This window comes from Phocoena phocoena, chromosome 1, assembly GCF_963924675.1.
Source record: "Phocoena phocoena chromosome 1, mPhoPho1.1, whole genome shotgun sequence".
NCBI lineage: Eukaryota > Metazoa > Chordata > Mammalia > Artiodactyla > Phocoenidae > Phocoena > Phocoena phocoena.
The window spans coordinates 60,590,966-60,616,136 of NC_089219.1; the positions used below are offsets into that span (position 1 = coordinate 60,590,966).

General features: G+C 34.1%; 1 protein-coding gene across 2 annotated transcripts in view; it reads left to right on the top strand.

Annotated features, from left to right (window-relative positions):
• Positions 1-25,171, top strand: part of LRRC7 (leucine rich repeat containing 7) — a 391,693-nt gene that overhangs the window by 259,458 nt on the left and 107,064 nt on the right. For both annotated transcript variants that reach the window (XM_065892761.1, XM_065892769.1), the window contains exons 10-13: positions 5,007-5,079; positions 19,438-19,567; positions 20,563-20,678; positions 24,226-24,295. In XM_065892761.1, the coding sequence (XP_065748833.1) occupies positions 5,007-5,079; positions 19,438-19,567; positions 20,563-20,678; positions 24,226-24,295 (389 nt within the window). The remainder of the gene's footprint in view (positions 1-5,006; positions 5,080-19,437; positions 19,568-20,562; positions 20,679-24,225; positions 24,296-25,171) is intronic.

A 25,171-nucleotide genomic window follows, 5' to 3' on the forward strand; every position in this document is an offset into this window, starting at 1 on the left:
CCCGCGTAACACAAAAAAAAAAAAAAAAAAAAAAAGGAGTATATATCTTAGATTTAAGTACTTTGATAAACATGTATATCTCCTTTTATTACTATAGAATTACAGTAGCTTCTATCCACAGCGTGGCTATATTCTATTTTTAATATTATTGTAACATCACTATAATTAGGAATAACACAATAAATATGAAATATCTTCATATTTCTATTATTCAAAAAAGACATCTCACCTTTATGTTTAAGATTCATGAGACCAGATATTTTGTCTGTTAGTATATATTAACCACTCAATCTATTTTTGTCATAACTTTTTATCTGAGTAAAATAATGAAAGAATCTAATTTAAATATGAGTAAACCTTTTGTATTATTATTATTTATGAGAGTAAACAGCTAGGAGAGTAATCATCAAACTACTTAACTTTGGATAACACTCTGAATTAGATGTATCATATGTCTGGAACTTATTAATGCTTCTAAAAATTGAGTCACAACCTAGGTAGCCTGATTGAAGGGAAGCTAGAAGACAAAACAGTTTCCCAAATTTTTCTTCAATATTTTATTGCTCCCATTTTCACTATTCTTTCAGGCTAATAGAGAATACTAGTTTTAACAGAACAGGCTGGCTTTTCTTTCTCTGTAGATTTGATGACTTTTTTATTTATATAATTATATATTTTTTATATATTTTTATAACAGTGTTTCTCCAACTTATTCCACCATAAGACTTATCTGAGAGCTTTATTAAACAGTTCCACATTTCCAGGCTCGTTCTCTGAAAAGTCTGATTCATTCATTTGCCCTGCTTAAGAAGAATGAACATATACCTGGATTTGAGACATAATGGAAACACAGCAATGACCCCAGGCCTGACCGATGGGCTTCAGACCACAAGCAGAAGTGGCAGCCATAAATTGTTCCTGCAGTAAAAAAAAAAAAAAAGACCTTAAGCATAACAGAAGAATACAGACTTACAGGGACTGAGGCAGGGAAGGTACCCTTTTCTGCAAAGAGAGACTTGAAAAAACCTGCAACTAATATGTAGAGCGAGGGTGGAAGGAGAGAACAGATACAGATTCACTGCTGAAAATTATGGCTCGCCACAAGCTGGTTTGGACTGAATCTGCAATATCCACATCAAATGAAAGTACCATGTTGCTAATATAAGACCTGGTTCTGAACTCCAGAAACTTGGGGGTCAGGTGGAGGTAACCATGAGTGCCAGACAGGGAGGGGTGAGCATAGGTAAGGAAAAAATATTCACCCTCACAAATGGGCATGAAAACAAAAATTTTAAAGGAAAACTAATGTTACAACAACCCAAAACTCAAACAATAGGAAAATTTACCCTAAGGGAAACCAAAATTATCAAGCAATGTTAAAAAATATTTTTAAGTATGTGCAGATCCTCAAATAGATAAAAGGAAGAATAACATTTGTAAAAATAAAAATAACTTATAAAACAAAAACAGGAGCTATGACTAAGAACAGGTGGTTATAAAAAAAGAACCAATTAGAAATTCTGGAAATGAAAATGTCACATAGTGAAATAAAAGATGATATGATTATTTGTTTAAAATATCTTCCATTAAGAAAGCAGACTAGGGAATTAGCCTTCTGGTCTGGGGAAGGCAGCATGTATAGATGATAGAAAATATCAGATTAGACCCTGGGATGATAAAACAGACCAGCACAGGCAGGTGGTATAACATATTTAACACCTTCACTTAGGATCTGAGTGGTTCTCAAATTAAGAAAGTAACTTGTTAGTAGCTTACTCCTGGAACTATCTTTGGACCCTATTGACCTTTTAGGGAAAATTGCATTTATACATCTGCAGAGTTGCCAGAGTACCTGATTATACACGTAGAATGGCTAACTTTCCTCTAAGAATTTCCTTCTTGGTCAAGAGAAATACCTGGGAACTCTGTTCAAAAGTCCTAAAATAATTTGTTGATTCTGATTGGATGGTAAATTGCATCTCTTCTTCTTTATTTGAGCATTGGTGGTCTATTGAACTACCAACATTTAAAAGAATAAAAGAAACGTCACAGTATTAATAAAGGGAAATAGCAACTAAAATAAAATCTTTACTTCCTTTACACCTATTTTAATTCTGCAGTTGTGGGGTATTTGAATGGAGTGATATATTCAACAATGAACCCTGTATGCTGAGTCCCTTTCCTTGTGCTGGTTGCAGGGAAAATGAAGGGGGCTCTTTACATTTTCAAGATAGAGCTTTAATAATCAGCTTCTTTGGATAGCAGAGAAACTCAGTAAAGGAGAATATAATTTTTTTTTACTTTCCAAAATAATTTATCTTATTCACTTAGTGGTTAAAGACACAGGTTTTGTAGTCAAGCTACCCGAGTTCAAAGTCTGGCTTTTCTACCTTACTAAATATGTGACTTTACACTAGCTACTTAATCTCTCTGTGCCTCAGTTTTATCTTTTAAGTGTGGAAGTAATAGTACTTGCATCAGGGGATTATTTTGAGAAATAAATGAATTAATATATGTAGCATTGCTTAGAACAGTACCTGGCACATAGTAAATGTTCAATCAATGTTAGGTACTATAATAATATAATAATCATTATAATCTTAGATATGATGAGTGCACAGCCATTTGGCTTTCAAAATTCTATTATCTAGGGTAAATGCCATGTAAATATTAGCTATTTTTGATATTAATGTTTAATACATTGCTGCTTATTATATATTTATATATAAGTAGCTAAAATCATAGCAAAAAAAGCCTCCTTTTTCTTTCTCTTCAGTATACCTGAGTTGGGAATGTAGGATAAAGAGGTGGGGAATTGAGGAAGAAATAGGATAAAGTACCTTTGGTGCCTGAGGGTAGAAGAGAGTCCAAGCAGATATGATATAGCTATGTAGTATTTATCTGCAAGAGGAAGTCATGAGCAACCGAGCTGAGGCTGTTGGCCTATTTCCACTCCAAGGACAACCAGATTCCTACCTAAGCTCCAGAATGTGTCCAAAGGGCACACCCTTGGATGGAATATGTGAGTGACAAAGCAGCCACACCACAAATGAGTGAAGTTCCCTTAAGTCCACAGATGTGGAACTAAGAAGGGAGCCCTAACTCACTTCAACCTTTAAAGCTATAGAAGCTTCTGTCAATTGTCAGAGCCACTACTCCCTTCTTCAAAAAAAATCTGTTGCATCAATCTTTTGGCCTTAATCCCTATCCTGCCTCAAAATTTTCTCACCACAACTTCAGACCTAGGAACTGTGATTCTCTTAAAGACTGCTTTTCAACCTGGTTTCATGTTTGCAGAGCCATCTGTAACCCAGCCCAAAATTTCTCGTGACCGAATCAAGCAATGTTGAGACTGTCAGCCCTCCTCTGGCTCCACTGGTGGGCAGGGACAGTAGTTTGATCAGGACTACAACTCATTTAGCTGTAATTCATAGTCCCCTGTTGTCTTTTCACAATTGATGAACAAGCTCAGGAGTTCTTTTATATTTCCAAGGTCTATAGTTTCTTACACATACACCAGAGAAGCTAAAGTGATTCAGTCACCCTTTGAGCATAGATGAATATGGCAGTGGGTATTCAAATTTCAGAGATAAATTACCCCAGTGAGAATTGTTTTCTTTCTCAGGTGCTACTGTTTTCAGCCATGTATCCTAACAGCACAAGCTGATGTATTAATCTCCAAATATTGTAGGTATTTTCTCACAGCAGTCTGATAGTGATAACATTTCTCTCAACTAGAGCAGAAATTCTGAGTGCTTCTGCAGAATACGTAACAGCATAGTGAAACTTAAAGTGCAGCAATGGCTTTATTTCAGACTTCTTGTGACTTACTTTTTGCCTTTAAGGTATGCTCAAAATACTTGAGGTGGGTAGGCATGAGCTATAGCAGTGCTTCTGAGAGCATGTTCGCAAAACACCACTATACAAGATACTCTGTGCATACACACAAGTTGCCCAATAACTTTAGCGTCACCCTGTTACATTAGCATATTAAAAATTCCTAGAAAAATTTCATTAAAGAAATCTGGTTGATTTTGTTTAATTTAGATTTCCCAAATGCATTCAGCCATGGAACCTACTATATCCATCAGAACAAGTTTTCTGCAAAACAAGTCGTCTATAGTGTATATCTATATTCCAATGTAAAACAAAAATTAGCCACTGTTAATGCTTTGTCTTGGATTTTAGCTATTTAAGCCATATTGATACAATGGGTTCTGTTACGGCCGGGTAAAGGAAGCTGTTCTTCAATTACTCTGTGGTTTTTGCTCTTTAAAACCCTGGGAGTAGGAGTAGATCAAGCAGTAAAGGTATGGAGGGCATAAATCAGACAGTGAAATATAAATAATTGGAACATCAATTCTTGGCCAGTTCTACTTGATAGATTAAAAGCTACAAGTTTTTGTGCTTACTGCTGATCCAAGTCAAGGATTTATGGTAAAAGAAAGAGTATGAAGTCATACGTTGTAATTTTCCAAGTCGATAATTATAACCACTACACTGCAGTACTTCAGTACCCATTTGTTGATTATCAGGCTTAATTCAGATTTGTATTCAATTTGTATCACAACAGGAATGTTAGTTATTAGTGCTTATGAGTTAATAAAATACCGAACACAGTTGTCTTGAAAAGTTTCATCTGGTCCATTTGCTGCATAATAGAAAAGGGAAAAGTGGTAATAGTACTGCCAACTCAGGTTTCTATGGAGCCCTATGTTTTGTTTATTGTCTCCACCAATGTACTTGAACTCTCATTGATGTAAGTAAATTTTTTGTAACTGGACGGTTAAAACTAGACACATGAATATCAGTTTGTAGCCAATTAGCATGACAAACACTCATCACCCAATCAAGTGATGTTGAGACTGTCAGCCCTCCTCTGGCTCCACTGGTGGACAGGGACAGTAGTTTGATCAGGATTACAACTCATAAAAAGCGATTCCTTTTATATTGTATTTTTTGTCAGAAATCTCTTCTTATATATTAATGTATCTTCTCTGTTTTAGGTTTGTTGAAAAAACTAACTACTCTGAAAGTAGATGACAATCAACTTACAATGCTACCGAATACAATCGGAAAGTAAGTGACAAAGTTTCATACCAGTCAGTCTCTCTAAAGCCAGAAACAAAAGAATATATTGAGTTTTCTACTTTCACACATTTTCTGCTAGAGATATCAATAATTTTGTTCATATGTCAACTCATTTTAGACCACATTTTATTTAGTTATATATTTGTATATAATCTATCTTAATTTAGTTTTATATTTAGACACTGCATTGACACCCGACTATATATTGATAAGAAATCAATATCATAAGAAATACTTAACCATCACTCTTTCATAAGCAAATTGATTACCCAGACCTTCAATTATACCATTGCTTGTAATTTTCCAGATACTATTAATTTGATGTTTTTGACTGAATAGCAGCTCTAAATTCACTTATGTCTTACAAAATCAAATCAATTTTTATAAGATCTGCATTATCTATATGTTACCATTACACTGTTAGTAAAATTTGATATTTGTGGAAACTTAATGTATTTTTAGACCTTAAGGAGATAAGCATCTGTTTTAGCTTGCATTTTAAAAAACTGCAAGGTGAAAGGTCATCATTGCCTTTTAAGGACAAAATATATTCCATGTATTTGATAGGGATTTATTTCTAATTTTATGTTTCCATTAATGTTTGATTTACAGTTCTTTAAGAAACATGTACGTTATTATCAGTGTTGCACTGAAGTTCTTTTGTTTACAACTTGTGTAAAGTGAGAAATCAATAAGCTGTCTTTATTCTAACATTTTGTAAGGCCATTTTACAGGAATCTTGCCCCACATTTCATGTGAAGAATTATATAAATCCATAATTTAACAGATTTGGGTGTACTTGGGGTGGTGGGGAGAAAGCCTAGCTTTTTTTTAAAAAAAAACAGATGTATTAGCTATAATTGATGTACAATAAACTGCATATATTTAAAGTCTACAATTTGATGTTTTGACACTCATATAAAGCCATGAAGGGAAGTGTTAAAGAAATGGACTATATGACTATATTTTATTACAATAAAAAAAAGGCAGAATAAAAAAACAGGAAGTATATGCAAAATCTCTACCTTCTGCTCAGTTTTGCTGTGAACCTAAAACGGCTATAAAAATAAAGTCTATTTTAAAAAGAGGAAGAATGACTGACAAACTGTGCTTACTCAGACTTGAGTATTTGGCAGACATTTTGTCAAAAATGAACAAAGTGAGCTTGTCACTTCAAGGAAAACAACTGACAGAATTTGTTGCCAACAGTGAAATTTGAGCTATCAAGTAAAAATTAGAATTTTGGAAAATGTGTATCTGCCACTGTGAGTTTGACAGCTTCCCAATATTTAAAGCCTTTTCTGATAAAACTGGTGTGATATCACTGGTGTAATAATGAATGTGATTTGTTGATATTATAATATGAAATGTGTCAACATTTGAAAAATCTGTTCAACTCAGTGAAGCAACACTTTCCAAATGACCAATGCATGAGCTACAAAATCACACATGAGAAATAGACCCATTCAAAGTGCAAAAAGATTAGTTGATTTTAATGTATTGGTGTGAAAAGTAAGAAAAGTTCATTGATGTATTTCAGATTCTACATTGCAATTACTGTATCCCCTAAAAAGACTGCTTTTTGTTGAGTTTGGGTGTAGTATCAAAGAATAATCACAATTATCCAAAAAAAACATGAAAATACTTTTCCCTTTCCCAACTATCTATCTGTGTGAGTTTGGACTTTTTTATATATAACTTAATCAAAACAATATACCACAATAAATTGAATACAAAGCAGATATGAGAATCCAGTTGCCTTCTATTAAGCTAACCTTGAAGAGATTCACAAAAATAAAAATGTCACTCTTTTCACTAAAGTTTTTTGTTTTGGAAAGTATACTTACTTTTATAAAAATGTGTTACCTACATTAACATGTCATGGGTTTATTATTGTTATTCAAGAATGAATAATAAATAACTATTTTTAAATGCCTCTTTTAATTTATAATATTATAGATACCAATAGGTATAAGCCATATTTTAAAAAGTACTTTAAGATTACCAATGATTTTTAATAAAGAGGTCCTAAAATGAAAAAGTTTGAAGATTTCAGTTCTATAATACATCATGTCTCGGATGGTAAAATTGTGACAGCCATTGTCTAATATGTTCTCACTTCAAGGTCACACTTGTGGCAAAAAATAAACTAAATTTCTAAAATTTTATAGTATACCTTAATAAACAATCTGTATGAAGTAAAAATAATAATAATGATATAATGGCTTTGCTTTCTTTAGGGAATTCAGAACTGATAGGTCAGAGATTTAGCTCAAGGCTAGAGATAAAATTTGATTAGAATCCTATTTAATGGCACGCCAGATCACATGCAGAAAGTGTTCTGTAAGTAGTGAAATAGTCTTTATTTTATTATGAGACATTCTACCTAGAACTCCGTGCACCAAAATGTTCAGATCAGCTGCAGTGACCAAAAATATTCTCATTCTGCACATCGAATGTTTCAATAGGTTAGACTTATCTTTGGTAATTTTTAATAGTCCAACTAGTAAAAATTGCTGAAAGAATTCATTTTTCAACATCTTTCACAGTTGAAATGGATTCCATGACTTTTGTGCCGCATGACTTGTAAAATTGGTTATTTTTTTTGTTGAATCTTAAGTCATGCCTAAGAGTTCCAGCCACTCTAATAACTGAATGTGCAATGAAAATAGTAACAAACAACTTTTTGTGTGTGCTCATATTGTGCCAGATACCATGTTTGGTGCTTTACATGTATTCTTATTTAAAGGCCCCATCAACACTATTCAATGTGTATTATTATCTCCCCATCAACAGATGCAGAAACAGAGGCTGAGAGAAGTTATCAGATTTCAAAGCTAAGCTGCTAATTGACCTATGTTGCTTCTGTTTTTTTAATTTAATTTTATTTATTTATTTATTTATTATGCAGCAGGTTCTTAGTAGTTATCTATTTTATACATATTAGTGTACACATGTCAATCTCAATCTCCTAATTCATCCCACCACCACCACGCCCCATCCCCGCTTTCCCCCCTTGGTGTCCATACATTTGTTCTCTACATCTGCGTCTCTATTTCTGCCTTGCAAACTGGTTCATGTGTACCATTTTTCTAGATTCCAGATATATGCATTAATATATGGTAGTTGATTTTCTCTTTCTGACTTACTTCACTGTGTATGACAGTCTCTAGGTCCATCCACGTCTCTACAAATGACCCAATTTCATTCCTTTTTATGGCTGAGTAGTGTTCCATTGTATATATGTACCATATCTTCTTTATCCATTCATCTGTCGATGGGCATTTAGGTTACTTCCATGACCTGGCTATTGTAAATCGTGCTGCAGTGAAAACTGGGGTGCATGTGTCTTTTTGAATTATGGTTTTCTCAGGGTATATGCCCAGTAGTGGGATTGCTGGGTCCTATGATGCTTCTTAATATGTGTTATAGTTGAGTCACACATTTTATAATGTTAGATCATTTAAGAGCCCCATTGCTCTAAAGGCAAAAGATCTCCCATAGGAAGAGGAACCATACGCTAAACCTACTCTCCCTTAGCTTTGTAGCTTTGGAGAAAGGCAATAAAATCTCAAAAATTTGAATGGATATTTTAAAAAGTCATTCCATCATAGAGTATGGTCAATGAGAAAGACTGCTGACTAGAATCAGAGAGTCTAAGTAACTATGCAAAGCTGGGTAAATGTCTTCTTTCCTATGGGCCTCAAACTCCTGAGGAATAATGCAAGGAGCACTGGCTTTGGAGTCAAATAGCATGGGTGTGAACCCTGGCTACGCCACTTACTGTGTGAACTTGGACAAATTACTTAAAACTCTCAGTGGCTTAGTTTCTTCATTTGTAATTTCCACCTATGTCTAAAATTCTAATTCTTTGATCCAGATGTTTAGTTTATATGATATCAATACCCTAGATGGTAAATTCCAGTAGTCTACTTACTAGACTGCTATAATAACAAGAAAATAAGCATTCTAGGTATCTGAATGCTAAAAACTGTGCTTCCCTCTATTCCCTAAGCATGGAAGGATACACAAGAAACTGGAAATGTACATGGCTTTGGGGAGGAGAATTTGGGGGCTGGGCAATAGAGTAAATAAGGAGACTTGCTTTTATTGTATACCTTTTGTACTTTTTGAATGTCATATCATGTAATGTTATTCTAGTCAAAAAATTAAAAACAAAGTGTGCATGCACACGCACACACACACCCTGCATTGGATAAAACCCAAATTTCTTCACAATAATATTCAAGTTTTTCCATATTCTAGTCTAGACTGGTGGTTCTCAACATGTGGTCCCCTGATCAGCAGCATCAGCTTCAACTGGGAACTTGTTGAAGTGCAAATTCTCAGAGACAATCCCAGGTTTACTGAATCAGAAACTCTGGGCATTGGACCAGCAATCTGTGTATTAACAAACCCTTCCTGGGATTCTGACGCATGCTAAAGTTTAAGAACCACTAACTGTATTCAGCTTACTTATACACCTATCAGATAACTGTCTTCTCAAACCCTATTCCATTGTGCCTGCATTAGAATTACCTGAGATGCTGGTTTATTTATTTATTTATTTTTCTGCGGTACTAGGGTCTCTCACTGTTGTGGCCTCTCCCATTGCGGAGCACAGGCTCCGGACGCGCAGGCTCAGCGGCCATGGCTCACGGGCCCAGCCGCTCCGTGGCATGTGAGATCTTCCCGGACCGGGGCACGAACCCACGTCCCCTGCATCGGCAGGCGGACTCTCAACCACTGCGCCACCAGGGAAGCCCGAGATGCTGCCTTAAAACGAAGCTCCCTGAGAGAAGTTTACCACAGCAGTTGGTTGCTTTGGCTTTGGAGCCAGACCTTCTGGGTCTGAAACCTGGCTCTTCGATGTGCTACTGGGTAGAGCCTTAGATTCCTCCTCAGTAAAATGGAAATCATAGTAATAATGCCTACCTCATAAGAATGTTGTGAGGATTAAATGTGTTAATACATGGAAAGTGCTCACACATTTAATAAATGTTTTATAAAAATGAAGTCCAATAAGGTAAAGAGTTATTGACTTAAATCAGATTGGGGGTATTTGGATTCAAAAATATGCTTACTTGTTTTTACAACTTAATTCTTTTCCCTCTGTCTACCCAGACCACTGCAGCTTCCTCCTTTAAATTAAAAGCTCAGTACACCTACTAACTAAACCAGCATTTCCTAAGTTATATTCCTCAAAATAATCATTACTTGAGATTTTAATAGGTATGACATAAAGATAAGTTTCGTGGACAGATAAGTTTTGTGAACTCTTTATACAAGTTAGGGAACACTCTAGCATGATATTTTTCCATTTCTTATATGTCTTTTATTTATCTTTTTTTAACATCTTTATTGGAGTATAATTGCTTTACAATGTTGTGTTAGTTTCTGCTGTATAACAAATTGAATCAGCTATACATATACATATATGCCCATATCCCCTCCCTCTTGCGTCTCCCTCCTACTCTCCCTATCCCACCCCTCTAGGTGGTCACAAAGCACTGAACTGATCTCCCCGTGCTATGTGGCTGCTTCCCACTAGCTATCTATTTTACGTTTCATGGTGTATATATGTCCATGCCACTCTCTCACTTCGTCCCAGCTTACCCTTCCCCTCCCCGTGTCCTCAAGTCCATTCTCTACATCTGTGTCTTTATTCCTGTCCTGCCCCTAGGTTGTTCAGAACCATTTATTTTATTTTATTTTTTAGATTCCATATATGTGTGTTAGCATACGGTATTTGTTTTTCTCTTTCTGACTTACTTCATTCTGTATGATAGACTCTAGGTCCATCCACCTCACTACAAATAACTCAATTTCATTTCTTTTTATGGCTGAGTAATATTCCATTGTATGTATGTGCCACATCTTCTTTATCCATTCATCTGTCAATGAGCACTTAGGTTGTCTCCATCTCCGGGCTATCATAAATAGAGCTGCAATGAACATTTTGGTACATGACTCTTTTTGAATTATGGTTTTCTCTGGGTATATGCCCAGTAGTGGGATTGCTGGGTCATATGGTAGTTCTATTTGTAGTTTTTTAAGGAACCTCCATACTATTCTCCATAGTGGCTGTATCAATTTACATTCCTACCAATAAGTCTCTTATTTATCTTTTGTATCATCATTTACCTTTAAATTATAATGTCATGCCCTCCCAACTAGTATATGGGCTCCTTAAAGGTTGGTATCATGTCTTGAACATGTTTAATCTCTTCATTGTACCTAGGCAGTATGGCACAGGGGAATATTTGCAAGCCTTGGAACTAGACTGGCTTCTCCACTCATTAACTAATTGACCTTGGACACATCATTTCACATCTCAGAGCTGTAGTTTTCTCATCTGTAAAATGGAAATAATAAGACATCTCTGAGGTTATTGTGAGACTTAGTGTTAGATAGCCTTCAATAAATTATAATAGTCATCAATAATAATAAGCAAAAAACCATTTATTTATTGATCCTTGCTTATGTTCATCTGTGTAAGGATTAGTAATATAACATGAATGAAAGATCCAGTTCTTAACAAGAAAAATGTTTTATACTTATTTACAAATATGATAATAATGTATTGTCTTATTCTGCTCAGGCTGACATAACAAAGTAGCATAGACTGGGTGACTAAAACAGCAGAAGTTTATTTCTCAGAGTTCTAGAAGCTGGGAAGTCCAAGATCAATGTGCTAGTAAGGTAGCATACATTGAATCCTCACTGATACTCTACATATCAGGCATTATCAACCAATTTTATACATTAAAAAACAGGGATTAATAAGTAGATAAAGTTCACTCAGATATTAAGTGGCCACACTAGAATTGGAACCCAAGCCTGTCTGAACATTTTCCGCGGAATTACATTACTTCTGTTAAGAGTTAAAAGTGAACTAAGAAAATGAAGCCCAAAGTCATTTATTTTTATGTTTATTAGCATCTACATTAATAGAAGATTTAATGGTATCCAATGGTTTCTAATGGTCATAAATGATGTTAAAGTTTAATCATAGATTATCTATGTAGTATATTCACAATCCCTCTTCCCCATTAGCTAGGTAATTGAGGGTTAATGATACAGTAATATGTTCTCATCCAAGACTGATTCATGGAGACCAAACTAAAGTAGAGAAAAATGTGGAGAATATTTTTAGAAAATTAAGTCAATATTGTTGCTGTTGTTTAATGTCAAGCATTACTACCTTGAGTAGTGTTGCTTGTACTGATATGTGATCTAAGGTAAAACCTTACCAAACACAACTCTTATAATATTTATACATGAATTTTAGCCATCATTGACATATCTTGTGTGTGTGTGTGTTTAATATCTTTATTGGAGTATAATTCCTTTATAATTTTGTGTTAGTTTCTGCTGTATAACAAATTGAATCAGCTATACGTATACATATATTTCACCATATCCCCACCCTCTTGCGTCTCCCTCCCACCCTCCATACCCCACCCCTCTAGGCGTTCACAAAGCACGGAGCTGATCTCCCTGTGCTATGCAGCTGCTTCCCACTAACTATCTATTTTACATTTGGTAGTGTATATATGTCCATGCCACTCTCTCACATCGTCCCAGCTTACCCTGCCCCCTCCCCGTGTCCTCAAGCCCATTCTCTATGTCTGCATCTTTATTCCTGTCCTGCCCCTGGGTTGTTCAGAACCTTTTTTATTTTTTTTTATTTTTTAGATTCCATATATGTGTGTTAGCATACGGTATTTGTTTTTCTCTTTCTGACTTACTTCATTCTGTATGATAGACTCTAGGTCCATCCACCTTACTACAAATAACTCAATTTCATTTCTTTTTATGGCTGAGTAATATTCCATTGTATATGTATGCCACATCTTCTTTATCCATTCATCTGTCAATGGACACTTAGGTTGCTTCCATGTCCTGGCTATTGTAAATAGTGCTGCAATGAACATTGTGGTACATGTGTCTTTTTGAATTATGGTTTTCTCTGGGTATATGCCCAGTAGTGGGATTGCTGGGTCATATGGTAGTTCTAATTTTAAGTTTTTAAAGGAACCTCCATACTATTCTCCATAGTGGCTGTATCAATTTACATTCCCACCAACAGTGCAAGAGGGTTCCCTTTTCTCCACACCCTCTCCAGCATTTATTGTTTGTAGATTTTTTTTGATGATGGCTATTCTGACCGGTGTGAAGTGATACCTCATTGTAGTTTTGATTTGCATTTCTCTAATGATTAGTGATGTTGAGCCTCCTTTCATGTGTTTGTTGACAATCTGTATATCTGCTTTAGAGAAATGTTGATTTGGGTCTTCCACCCATATTTGGATTGGGCTGTTTGGTTTTTTGATATTGAGTTGCATGAGCTGCTTGTATATTTTGGAGATTAATCCTTTGTCTGTTGCTTCACTTGCAAATATTTTCTCCCATTCTGAAGGTGGTCTTTTCATCTTGTTTACGGTTTAATTTGCTGTGCAAAAGCTTTTAAGTTTCATTAGGTCCCATTTATTTATTTTTGTTTTTTTTTCCATTTCTCTAGGAGGTGGGTCAAAAAGGATCTTGCTGTGATTTATGTCATAGAGTGTTCTGCCTATGTTTTCCTCTAAGAGTTTGATAGTGTCTGGCCTTGCATTTAGGTCTTTAATCAATTTTGAGTTTATTTTCATGTGTGGTGTTAGGGAGTGTTCATTCTTTTACATGTAGCTGTCCAGTTTTCCCAGCACCACTTATTGAAGAGGCTGTCTTTTCTCCATTGTATATTCTTGCCTCCTTTATCAAAGACAAGGTGACCATATGTGCATGTGTTTATCTCTGGGCTTTCTATCCTGTTCCATTGATCTATATTTCTGTTTTTGTGCCAGTACCATACTGTCTTGATTACTGTAGCTTTGTAGTATAGTCTGAAGTCCAGGAGCTTGCTTCCTCCAGTTCTGTTTTTCTTTCTCAAGATTGCTTTGGCTATTTGGGGTCTTTTGTCTTTCCATACAAATTGAGAATTTTTTTTTTCTAGTTCTGTGAAAAATGCCATTGGTAGTTTGATAGGGATTTCATTGATTCTGTAGATTGCTTTGGATTGTAGAGTCATTTTCACAATGTTGAATCTTCCAATCCAAGAACATGGTATATCTCTCCATCTGTGTGTGTGTGTGTGTTAATGTTACTCTTGCCATATTTGCAAGTACTTTATTTAAAAATGTGTAGTCCCAGGACCAGGAGCTTCTACATCACCCACTAGCTTGTTTCAAATGCAGAATCTGGGCCCCACCCCAAATCACTGAATCTGAATCTGCATTTTAGCGAGTTCTGCTGGTGATTCATATGCACGCTAAAGTTTGGGAAGCACTGCTTTGAAGTACTTTATACTTCCTTTGCAGCTAGTTTTCACTTTTAATGTGTACTATTATAGACTATAGAGAAAACTTCTAAAAAAGGTAGCTTTTGGTCTATCCTTTTTTTTTGTACAAAGGGTAATGTGGTTTCATATGTACAGCAGGATGATTCCATATTTGTATGTATTGAAAAATGATCATCACAATAAATCTAGTTAACATTTTTCACCATACATAGTTACCTTTTTCTTGTGATGAGAACTTTTAAGATCTACTCTCTTAGCAACTTTCAAGTACAGTATTGTTAACTATACGATGCTGTACATTACATCCCCATGACTTATTTATTTTATAACGGGGAGTTGGTCCCTTTTAGTCACCTTCACCCATTTTTTTTCTACCCCTTATCCCCTACTCCTGGCAACCACCAAACTGTTCACTGTATATATGAGCTTGGTTGTGGGTTTTTTTTTTTTTACTTTTTTGTATTTTTGTTTTTAGATTCCACACATAAGTGAAATTGTGTGGTGTTTGTCTTTCTCTGTCAGATTTATTTCACTTATTTTGGTCTATCTTTTGAATGCCAGTGATAATTTGAGTAAATGTGGTACAACTGTATTCATATAGGATCCTGTATTAAAATACCTTAGGTGATTTGTAACAAGATAACCATTAATAAAGTCAGCTGGACTGTTAGATTTTGAGTTTGAATCCTTTGAATTCAGAGATCATTGAAGAATGTGTGTTTTGCACACATGTGTTTGTAACCCAAAACTGTAAAATACTTTCAGGCTATAAATTATTAATTCAGTATAGCCATATGCAGTAAAAATATTGTCTTTTTATTGTAGGAAGTCCTCACTTTGCACAGTAGTGGGGACTATGAAAACAACCATGCACACTGAAACTATGTAAAATAGTCTTAAGAATCAATGGAGGAAATTATGATTGTTCTGACGAAAGAGCTTTAAACCTTTTCAAACATTAAATACTGTTGCTGTTGGTTATAAATGTATAGAGAAATGGAAAAATAATAAATCAACATGGATTTAATACACAGTCATTGTAAACATTAGGAACATCAAGAATTAAAGTGTTTTTTTTTAAAAAAAAAAAGCTTATCAAAATTAGTTTGAACAGTGCTTGCCTTCTTTTCATTGTGTAAGCTGTAATTCAGAGTGAACATCTTTTCTATGAGTCAGTGAATTGTCATCCTTCTTTTAAGCTTCCAAACTTTTATCCTTTGTGATTTCAATATCATGAAATATCTCTGAGAGTTCCTTTAATGTAAAGTTTATTGCCAGGGTCACTTCCTCTGAGACATCTTCATCCTTTCATTACAACCACTTTCCTCATTGATGTCAACAAGTTTTCCTTCACTAAGTTCCTCTGGCAGCAGATCTACAGGCTCTCAAATAGTGGCAGGCAGCATTCCCACAGTCAGCTGTTTCTTCTATAATTCCATGTATGTTCAGTTCAAATACTGCCAAGTTATTTGCACAGTATGCTAAAAGTTTCTGCTACAATGCATGAGTATTACTTGCTGTTATTTCCTGCCATGATGTTTGATTATTTTCAATTGAATGCTTTATGTCATATTTCTTCCAAAACTCAGCTAAAGAAACTGTATGATCTCCAGTTGTAGCATCAATAGCCTCTTCAAAAGTCTGTGTAAGATAACAGGGCTTCAAAGTCGAAATAATTCCTTGGTCCACTGGTTGGATTAATGAAGTTGTTCTTGGTGATAAAAAGCAAATTTTCACATTTTCATCCAAATCTCCAAGAGAAATAAGATGACGAAGAGCATTATCCAACAGGAGTAATGTTTTAAATGTTAAATTATGGTGCCTATAGTATCTCTCTATAGCCGATTGACAAGAAGGCAACATAACTACAAGACTTACTGTCCGTGTGTGAACTGAATAGTGGATGTGCAGAGACTGATCACTGACAGACTCAAAAAAGTAATATGACTAGTCACTGATCATGATGTACATCTGTTATTTACACAGCGATTTGTGGACTGAAGAGTTAGCAGCAAAGTTTGTACTTTATGCAGTTACTCACAGTTAATATACTGAGGTAATTGAAATTTGAGCCATGTTGTTGGGGGACTAATGTTATTTAAGGAAACCATGATAACTGAAATCTGTGCAAAGTAAGGAGTGCCTTACTATGATTCAAGACTAACTTCAAAAATGTTTTCATAAAAGAAAGAAAAATAAGAAACCTTAATTGTATTATTTAATTATTTAATTCTTTGACTTCTACCTCTGAGCATATATCTGAAGTTTTACTTTTGTAACATCTTTGTTGGAGTATAATTGCTTTACAATTATGTGTTAGTTTCTGCTTTAAAACAAAGTGAATCAGTTATACATATACATATGTCCCCATATCTCTTCCCTCTTGTGTCTCCCTCCCTCCCACCCTCCCTATCCCACCCCTCTAGGTGGTCACAAAACACGGAGCTGATCTCCCTGTGCTATGCAGCTGCTTCCCACTAGCTATCAGTTTTACATTTGGTAGTGTATATGTGTACATGCCACTGTCTCACTAGTTTTTATTTTTAAAACTCACTCGTACTTTCATGACCACTTGCTGAGTACATGACCACAAACCATAGATAGAAACCTCTTTCATTCAATTCTACCAAATTTTCTTAGTGTATTATATGTGTATGACAATGTGCTAGACTTTTTTTAAGAAACAAATAATCTGTTACTGGGTTTTCCACATACATTGATTTCTGCCACCACCAATGCATACATACAGAGTCACACAGCCATGTATGTCTGGTACCCATTGACATGACCACCCCTGAATGTGCGGGCCTCAAAGGATTTAGAAATTAATTTCTCAGGGTTCACTAATAAAAAGAGAAAATATTTCCTGAGTGTGTATTTTATGGCAGGTATTGTGCTAAGTTCTTTACTTAAAGTATTTCATGAACTACTCAGAGAAACTGCATGAGGCAGGAATTACTAGTATCGTCACTGCAAATACAAAGAAACTAAGGCCTGTGGAAAAGTAATATGACTTGTCTATACAAAAGGAAAAGCATTTGCCTAAGAGCTATTATTCACAGCTGAATACTGTGTCTCACCACTTCTGGGTTTTAACCACTTGAAGCTGTTAAGGACCATAAATCATGAGTTACCCTGATCAGGGTCAGACTGAACTTGACTGAATTAGATTCTCCCCTGACCCATGAATGACGGGACTTGATTTACCTACTTGTACACAGACTTGTGAACTTATTCCAATCTCTCCATAATGCAAATTTTTCATCTTTAATGAGCATGATCATCATGACCTCCTGTCACCACCCCCTTTTGGCACTGACTTTTCCCCCGCAGTGCAGTGCTAAGTGAATTTCTTCTGAGTGTGAACAGGGAGTGTTCACTTTCCTGGCAATAAATAAAATCAGCTTTGATTTTTGAGCTCTGATCCTTGTTTTATTTTATTTTTTTTATTTTTTTATTTATTTTTTGCGGTACGCGGGCCTCTCCCGTTGCGGAGCACAGTCTCCGGACGCGCAGGCTCAGCGGCCATGGCTCATGCGCCCAGCTGCTCCGCGGCATGTGGGATCTTTCCGGACTGGGGCACGAACCCATGTCCCCTGCATCGGCAGGAGGACTCCCAACCACTGCGCCACCAGGGAAGCCCGTTGTTTTATTTTTTGATACCCAAGATAATATGTCTAATAAGTGACAAGACTGGGACACAAATCCATTCTGACTAACTTAAAACCCAAATGCTTAATTTCTGTGTTCACTTGTTAACTAAATTATGGGAATAAATTGCATTCAAGCCAGCTAGTTCCAAGATATAAAAAAGGGAAGTTGATTCTACAAGATTACTCCAGCTAATTCTAATTCATTCTTCCCTTTACAATGGTGAGATCATCAGCCTTGAGGGTTCCTTCCTATTACAGTAAAACAATGATATGAATGGTAATAGCAGTGTAATAATTAACATCAATGACAGCTTAAATATAGCTAGCGCTTACTCTGTGCCAGGCACTCTTTCTTTCCCAGCTATCTAAAGCCAGACAATGAAATGGCTTGTTCCCTTGTGATAGCTTGAAAGTGTATGCATACAATTCCTTTCTGTAGATTTGGGGTAAAGCAGGCTAAGTTTGGAGTGGTGGAGATTGTGGCAAACTGGAGAGCTGTGCTCATTTGAAGACAGCAGCCATTACTCTGTTTCCATTTTTGTCATGCAAGAATAAAGGCCCAGTATTTGCAGATCTTCTTCTTTTTCAAAAGGCACCAAAAGTCTGGGTCATTATGTAGAGTTTACCACTTTTTAAAATACTATGTAAACCAACCAAAACACATCTGCAGGCTGAAATGAGCCCTGTCCGTAGCCTCTGCTACTGATGCACAGGCTGAGAGGCAAGAAAATAGAGTGGAGCCATATTGTCTGCATTTAGGTACTAGTTTTCCTACTTTGTGTTGCCTTGGACAAGTTACTTAGCCTCTTTATGCCTCAATTTCCTTATGTGTAAGATGGGTTTAAAATAATAGATATCTGCTAGAGTTATTTTAAAGAAAAGAGTAGTTATTTTTATCTCTAAAATGCTTAGTAAAATACCTAGCATTTAATCAGTGTTTTTGTTGTTAATATTTTGCCCCCCTTATCTTCCGTTTCTTGGACCTGCCTTCTATACCCTTCTACCTGCCCATGCCAGTTATATGCACTCATTCCAAGGATATACATTATGAGCCTCTGACTATATGTGACATCTAAGTTGTATAAAAACAAACAAAACCTTTTGTCATTCTCAATGGCTCATTTAAATGACAGGTGAATTAAGAAAGGAGAAAAATGAACTACATTTATTTCAGCAAATTGAACCACTTATTAAATGGTATTGAACATTTGGTTGAACTGATAAATTAACTTATATAATATTATGCAGTCACTAGCTAAATAATTTGGTTGGTGAATTTGAATATATGGCTTTTCCAAAACTTTTGTGCCACATGACCTTTTAAAATGTCTAACTAATGTATTTAATTTTCAGTTTATCTTTATTAGAAGAATTTGACTGTAGCTGTAATGAACTGGAGTCACTACCTTCTACTATTGGCTACCTTCACAGTCTTCGAACGTTAGCAGTCGATGAGAATTTCCTTCCAGAATTACCCAGAGAAGTGAGGAATAAACTTGTTTCTATTAATTTCTTTTAATGAATCTGTTTGGGGATTAAATCTTAACAGGTTCAGTAGCAGTGTAGCTTACGAGTTGAGCTGTGAATGTATACAGGAATTATTTATTTGTTAATCATTCTTTTTTAAATGGCAAGTTATAAGTTCTTATATTTGACTCAGGAAATACATTTGATTTAAACACTGCTTGCCAAAAATAGTAATCAAATATTATAAATTAGTTCATGCTAAGGAATACAATTTTAACTAATCCAACTTATATATTTTGCTTTTAAAAGCAATAAATAAATTTTGAGATAACTATACTTCCAGTTCTAAGTGAAAGCTTTTAATATAAATAAGTTGTTTAAAGTATCATGTTGCATAATTGTTTTAACTTCAGGATCCACCAAAATGGTCCATTAGCATTCATCTCTAAATGGGACTTCCATGTATTCATGTCAAGATAAAACTGTGAAGTATATTTTCAATTTAACATTTTCTATTAAATGCTTTCATAATACAGGAACAATAATTCATATATCATTATTTAGAGACAAAAGTTATGAATAAAAATAAAAATACCATTGTAACATTAAATAAAACTAACTTTTCAAAGGAAATATCAACAATATTTCATTTTTGAGTATATATGATCTATTATAAACATAGCTTATTAGTACTTACTCGGATAGACAAAAACAATGATTTATGAAAACAATGAAGCTAACAAGTATTCTAATCATAAAATTAAAAAGAAAATTTTTCCTTCATAATATGTAAAAAAATATGAGATACACAGTCTTAATATCTAAAGGAATATATGTATTATAGACATATTTTAGAGAGTGAGATTATAAAAAATAAAACAATACACATGTTGATAGTCTTTAAAGTGATAAAGAAATTTGTAAATTAAATTACTTTATAAATTATAAATGTTAGTATAAAAATAGTTTACACTGTGATTCTTTACTTTTTTTTTCTTTTGTTACCCATAGATTGGAAGCTGTAAGAATGTAACAGTTATGTCTCTACGCTCCAATAAACTGGAATTTCTTCCTGAAGAGATTGGACAGATGCAGAAGCTAAGAGTCTTAAATTTGAGTGACAACAGGTATTTCTGCAATATTTCACAATCACATATTAGTTATTTTCTAAAAGCAAATTATTGTTTCTTATCAATAATTTTGAAAAATTTTTCTGTGTCTTATAAAGTATATGGAATGCAAATATTTATATAAGTATGCAAATATCCATTTAGAAAATGGCAGAAGCTAAATTGTTTTTAAACTGATATTTCAAACTTTTATTGTTTGATTATATAGAAACATATATTGTATATTAAAATTATGTAAAATTTATACACCCAAATTTATGTACCAAAACCCTCCCATATGCAGAAAGCATAATATTATGAAAACATGGAAAAATAATTGTAGTGAAAGTCTACAAAATTTATTAATAAAAATATGTCCACAGTTATGTATGTATGCATACATATATGTTTTCATGTATATATTTATGTCTCCAGTAAATTAACTGAGCTATGTATATACTGTCCACACCACCAGAACACTGGTGAGAATATTGTCAAGAAGCTAGTACTCAAAAGTCATGAGGTTTGCACATTATAGTAAAGACAACCAAATGGTTATTTAATCATGTTCTGAAAAGGATGAACAAAGAAAGGATAGGTCCTCTTCTTGTGACAAAGTTGTTATATGGGTGAATGGGTGAAAATGCTGTTCATCTTTATTTCTACCACAGTCGTCCTCAAATAGGAAAGGATAAAATCAATACTGACTAAAATTAACTTCTAAGAAGATAAAGTGATTGTGGATTAGAATAGACTACTTGAACTCTTTGTTTTCATTGTTTCAGTCAGATAAATGATAATATGAGACTGCAACAAAACTAACAAAGATTAGCTTTTATGGAATCACAGAGAATGTTCAGATTCTAAGGTTTCACTAAGTGTGGGAGTTGTCATTTGTTTGTTGGTTTGTCTAAGAAAAGACTACTAATGTGAATTTCAAAAACCATTCACTTAGTAGCTTAAAATATTCCATGTAAGAAATAAAATCTTATTTTAAAGGCTTTGGAATTTTTTTTTTTTTAATCAAGGTGACATGGAAGCTTCATAGCTTGGTGCATCAAGAGTAATTCATGTCAAATCAACCCCATTTCTTGTTTTGACTCTTAATCTACAAGATAATGAAGGAAATGCATTAAATGTTGTGCCCAACTTTCAGTAAGACGTTTTTCAGAATTTTCTAATTATATTCTTGTGAATAAGATTAGAAACATGGTCGTAGAGATACCATAGGAAGATGGATTCCAGTGGATTCAATTACAGTCCCCAGTGGAACCAAGCTCCATTATTGTCAACCTGGAGGGAGGGTTTTCATGGTGAGCTGGAGGTCTCTCCTAAATACTTGGTCTGCTCAAATTTTATACGTTAATACTTTACATGATGATATGGAAAATATGCTTATAAAATATTTTTAAATGACCCATAGTTAGGACTCCTAATGGAGTTATTTATCCAACAAATATAGCACATGTGAGTATGTACCATAGGACAACACATTGCTAAATGCCAATGTAAAAGATTTTAATAAGACATTGAGAATCTCATAATAGTAGGAGTTTAAAATACTTCATCTGGCCAGAAATATAAGCTAGTTTGTCTTCTAATACAGTGATTGGAACATAGTATAGAGCCAAATTAATATTTTTAAATTGATGAATTAATCAATGAATCTTAACCTGAGATTAAAATCAACATTCAGTCAAAGCTGAGGCTAAAGTTGAACATCACTGTCAGAGAATAAACTGCTTGCATAAAAGATTAAATATTAAATGTTATCCAAAAGTCATGATTATTCCAATTTTATATTTAAAATGTAATAAATTTTAGAAGTTTGTCATTAGAGTTCAGGAACAATGATTCTTTTACACTGTCAACTGTAAGATTGCTCCTGTGATCAATACACCACACAGTTATGATACTAAATAAATGCTCACTTTCAATGGTGGTCACTGGAAGAATAAGGAAAAATGAGGGTAACATCCTTTTCTGACAGTTTCTTTCCACACTCTACATTTATGATTTGACTGATGATTTATCATGGATATTGTATATGATTCTGGACAGTTTTCCCCTCATGTAATTTTTATGTGGCAGAATTGATATTCTACTTTTAATTCATCTCCACATGATGTAAAAACTTCTCCTCATAACACATTACTTCATAATTTCTGACTTAAATTAAATAACTAAAAAATTAGAAAACTTTAATGGACAGTTTGGTTTAATGTTATAAATGCTAGTATAAAAAATGATTATATTAAAATTAATTGTGATATAATTTAATCCCTGTTATTCTTTATATACTTATTTATGTTTTACAAGTTTCTGTTAGCTCAGAAAGGTTATTATATCCTTCCTAAACTTACCTAGCTAATACACAGTCTGTTGATATGTTTCTTGGCTTGTCAATATCTTTTCATATTTATTAAATTATTTGATAGTGCTTAATTGCTTTTGCATATACAATTAACTGCTTCCACAATCCTTATTAATTATTCTAACATTTTCCACTTCTGTTCTCAAAATATATTTATTCATCATTTGACTGATAGAATTCCAACATATTAAAGAATTTCAAGGAAATTTTCATTCCAAGTCATATCTAAAATGTTTGTATTTGAAAGTGAACATGCAGAAAATAACAATAAATTCATTGGTGTGCCTTGTTTGTATTATTCACTCTGTTGACTAGCTATGGTGGTAACCCATGTAATGACAATATATTGATCATACACAATTTCAGGGATATCATACAGTATGTTGAAGCAGGCAGTTGGTGATTTGGCCCTCCACAGGCTGAAGCCAAAGCTAAATAGATAATTTTGATTGAATACCAAGGCTGATGCCAACTTCGCTTATCTCAAAATGCTAATTTTAAAGATTCCCTCTTTGAATATCTATTACACAATATATGAAGGGGAAAGAACAAAAGGACACGCTTTCAGGAGCTGTAAATTCCTTTCGAGGTAAGGTGGAAATGGCCTCTTGCCCTCATAGAGCCTACAATTTTATGGGGATAACAGACAGTAAAAAAATAATCACAAAATTAAACAAAAAATTACAAACTGTGATATGTTCCATGAAAGTGCTTTGAGACTAAACTGGGGAAAGAAATTTAAATGAGGAGTCAAGAAAAGCTTCTTTGAGGAACTGACATTTAAGCTGAGAGCTAAAGAATATGTGGAATTGTAGTTAAGTGAAGTATGGGAGAAAGAATATTCCAGACAGAAGAAAAGAGCTTGGCTAATCCTCAGAGTAGGCTGATAGAAGGCCAGTGGAACTAATGGGACTGTCAGGAAAAGAGTAACAAAGAAGCTCTGGAGAGGTTTTGGAGGACCAGATCTTATAAGGTCTGACAAGGCATGTTAACAATTTTCAGTTTTATCCTAGCATTTGAAGAGTTGTAAACTCAAGATTTTCACTTTTAAAAGCTTGCTCAGGCTACTCAATGGAAAAAGAAGTAGAGAGAAGAATGAAACAAATAAGTTACAGTATTTTAAAAAATTCTTCATAAAAATGACATTTATCCATCTTCACCCATGCTATTAGACTTTTCTTATTTTTGCAGATTGAAGAATTTACCATTCTCATTTACCAAACTTAAGGAGCTTGCAGCTTTGTGGCTTTCTGACAATCAGGTAAAAATTTTTATTACCTGATTTATTTTGTTTATTCAAATGAACTACAGTTGAAACTTTGAATTGCTAACTTATTCCCAATAGGTACCTTTGACAATCACTGCAAAATATAGATTCTTTATCCCCTGGAGGAGAGATTTTTGTAAAGGTAATAATTTAAATAAGTATTTCATTGCTGTGGACAAATAGTACTATAGTTCTCACCCCTTTTAAATGCTTCAATCTAGCTTCTACTTCATTTTCAGAGATCTAATACACAAAATGATCATTTTTCTAGGTGGTACATACATGTCCTCAGAGGATGTACTTTAATTATACCTCTGAAGGTAAAGAATAAGAAATCATTACCACAATTCCCACAAGAGGGAATTATTATCCTCCATGCTCCTTTTGTGTGTGTGTGTGTGTGTGTGTGTGTGTGTGTGTGTGCGCTTTTAATTATAATCAACTTAATTCTAAAACTTTATTCAAAAAATTTGTGATGTCTTTTGTTGCTATTACCAGTATCTTCTGTGAAATTGTTTTGATATTAACTCTTATACTTATGAAAATAGATTATAATTGAATTAGTAATTGAGTGTTAATGAATAATTTTATTAACTGGAAAATAAAAAGAAATAGTTGAAGACATCTGATTTGCCACCAGAAAAACTGGTGATAGATGATTTTGACATAGTTTATTTTTCTTCTTTTTACTTTTTTCTTGTAATCCTAAAATTTTAAAACATCCTATCCCAAAATATGAATTACCAAGTGAAAACAAATCATCTTGGATTTAGTTTGTTATGATTATTTTCTGAGCATAAAAACAGCATTACTGGTAAATGAACTGTTCAGACATAGGTATTGAGCTACTTTTGTAAAAAATTAAAATAA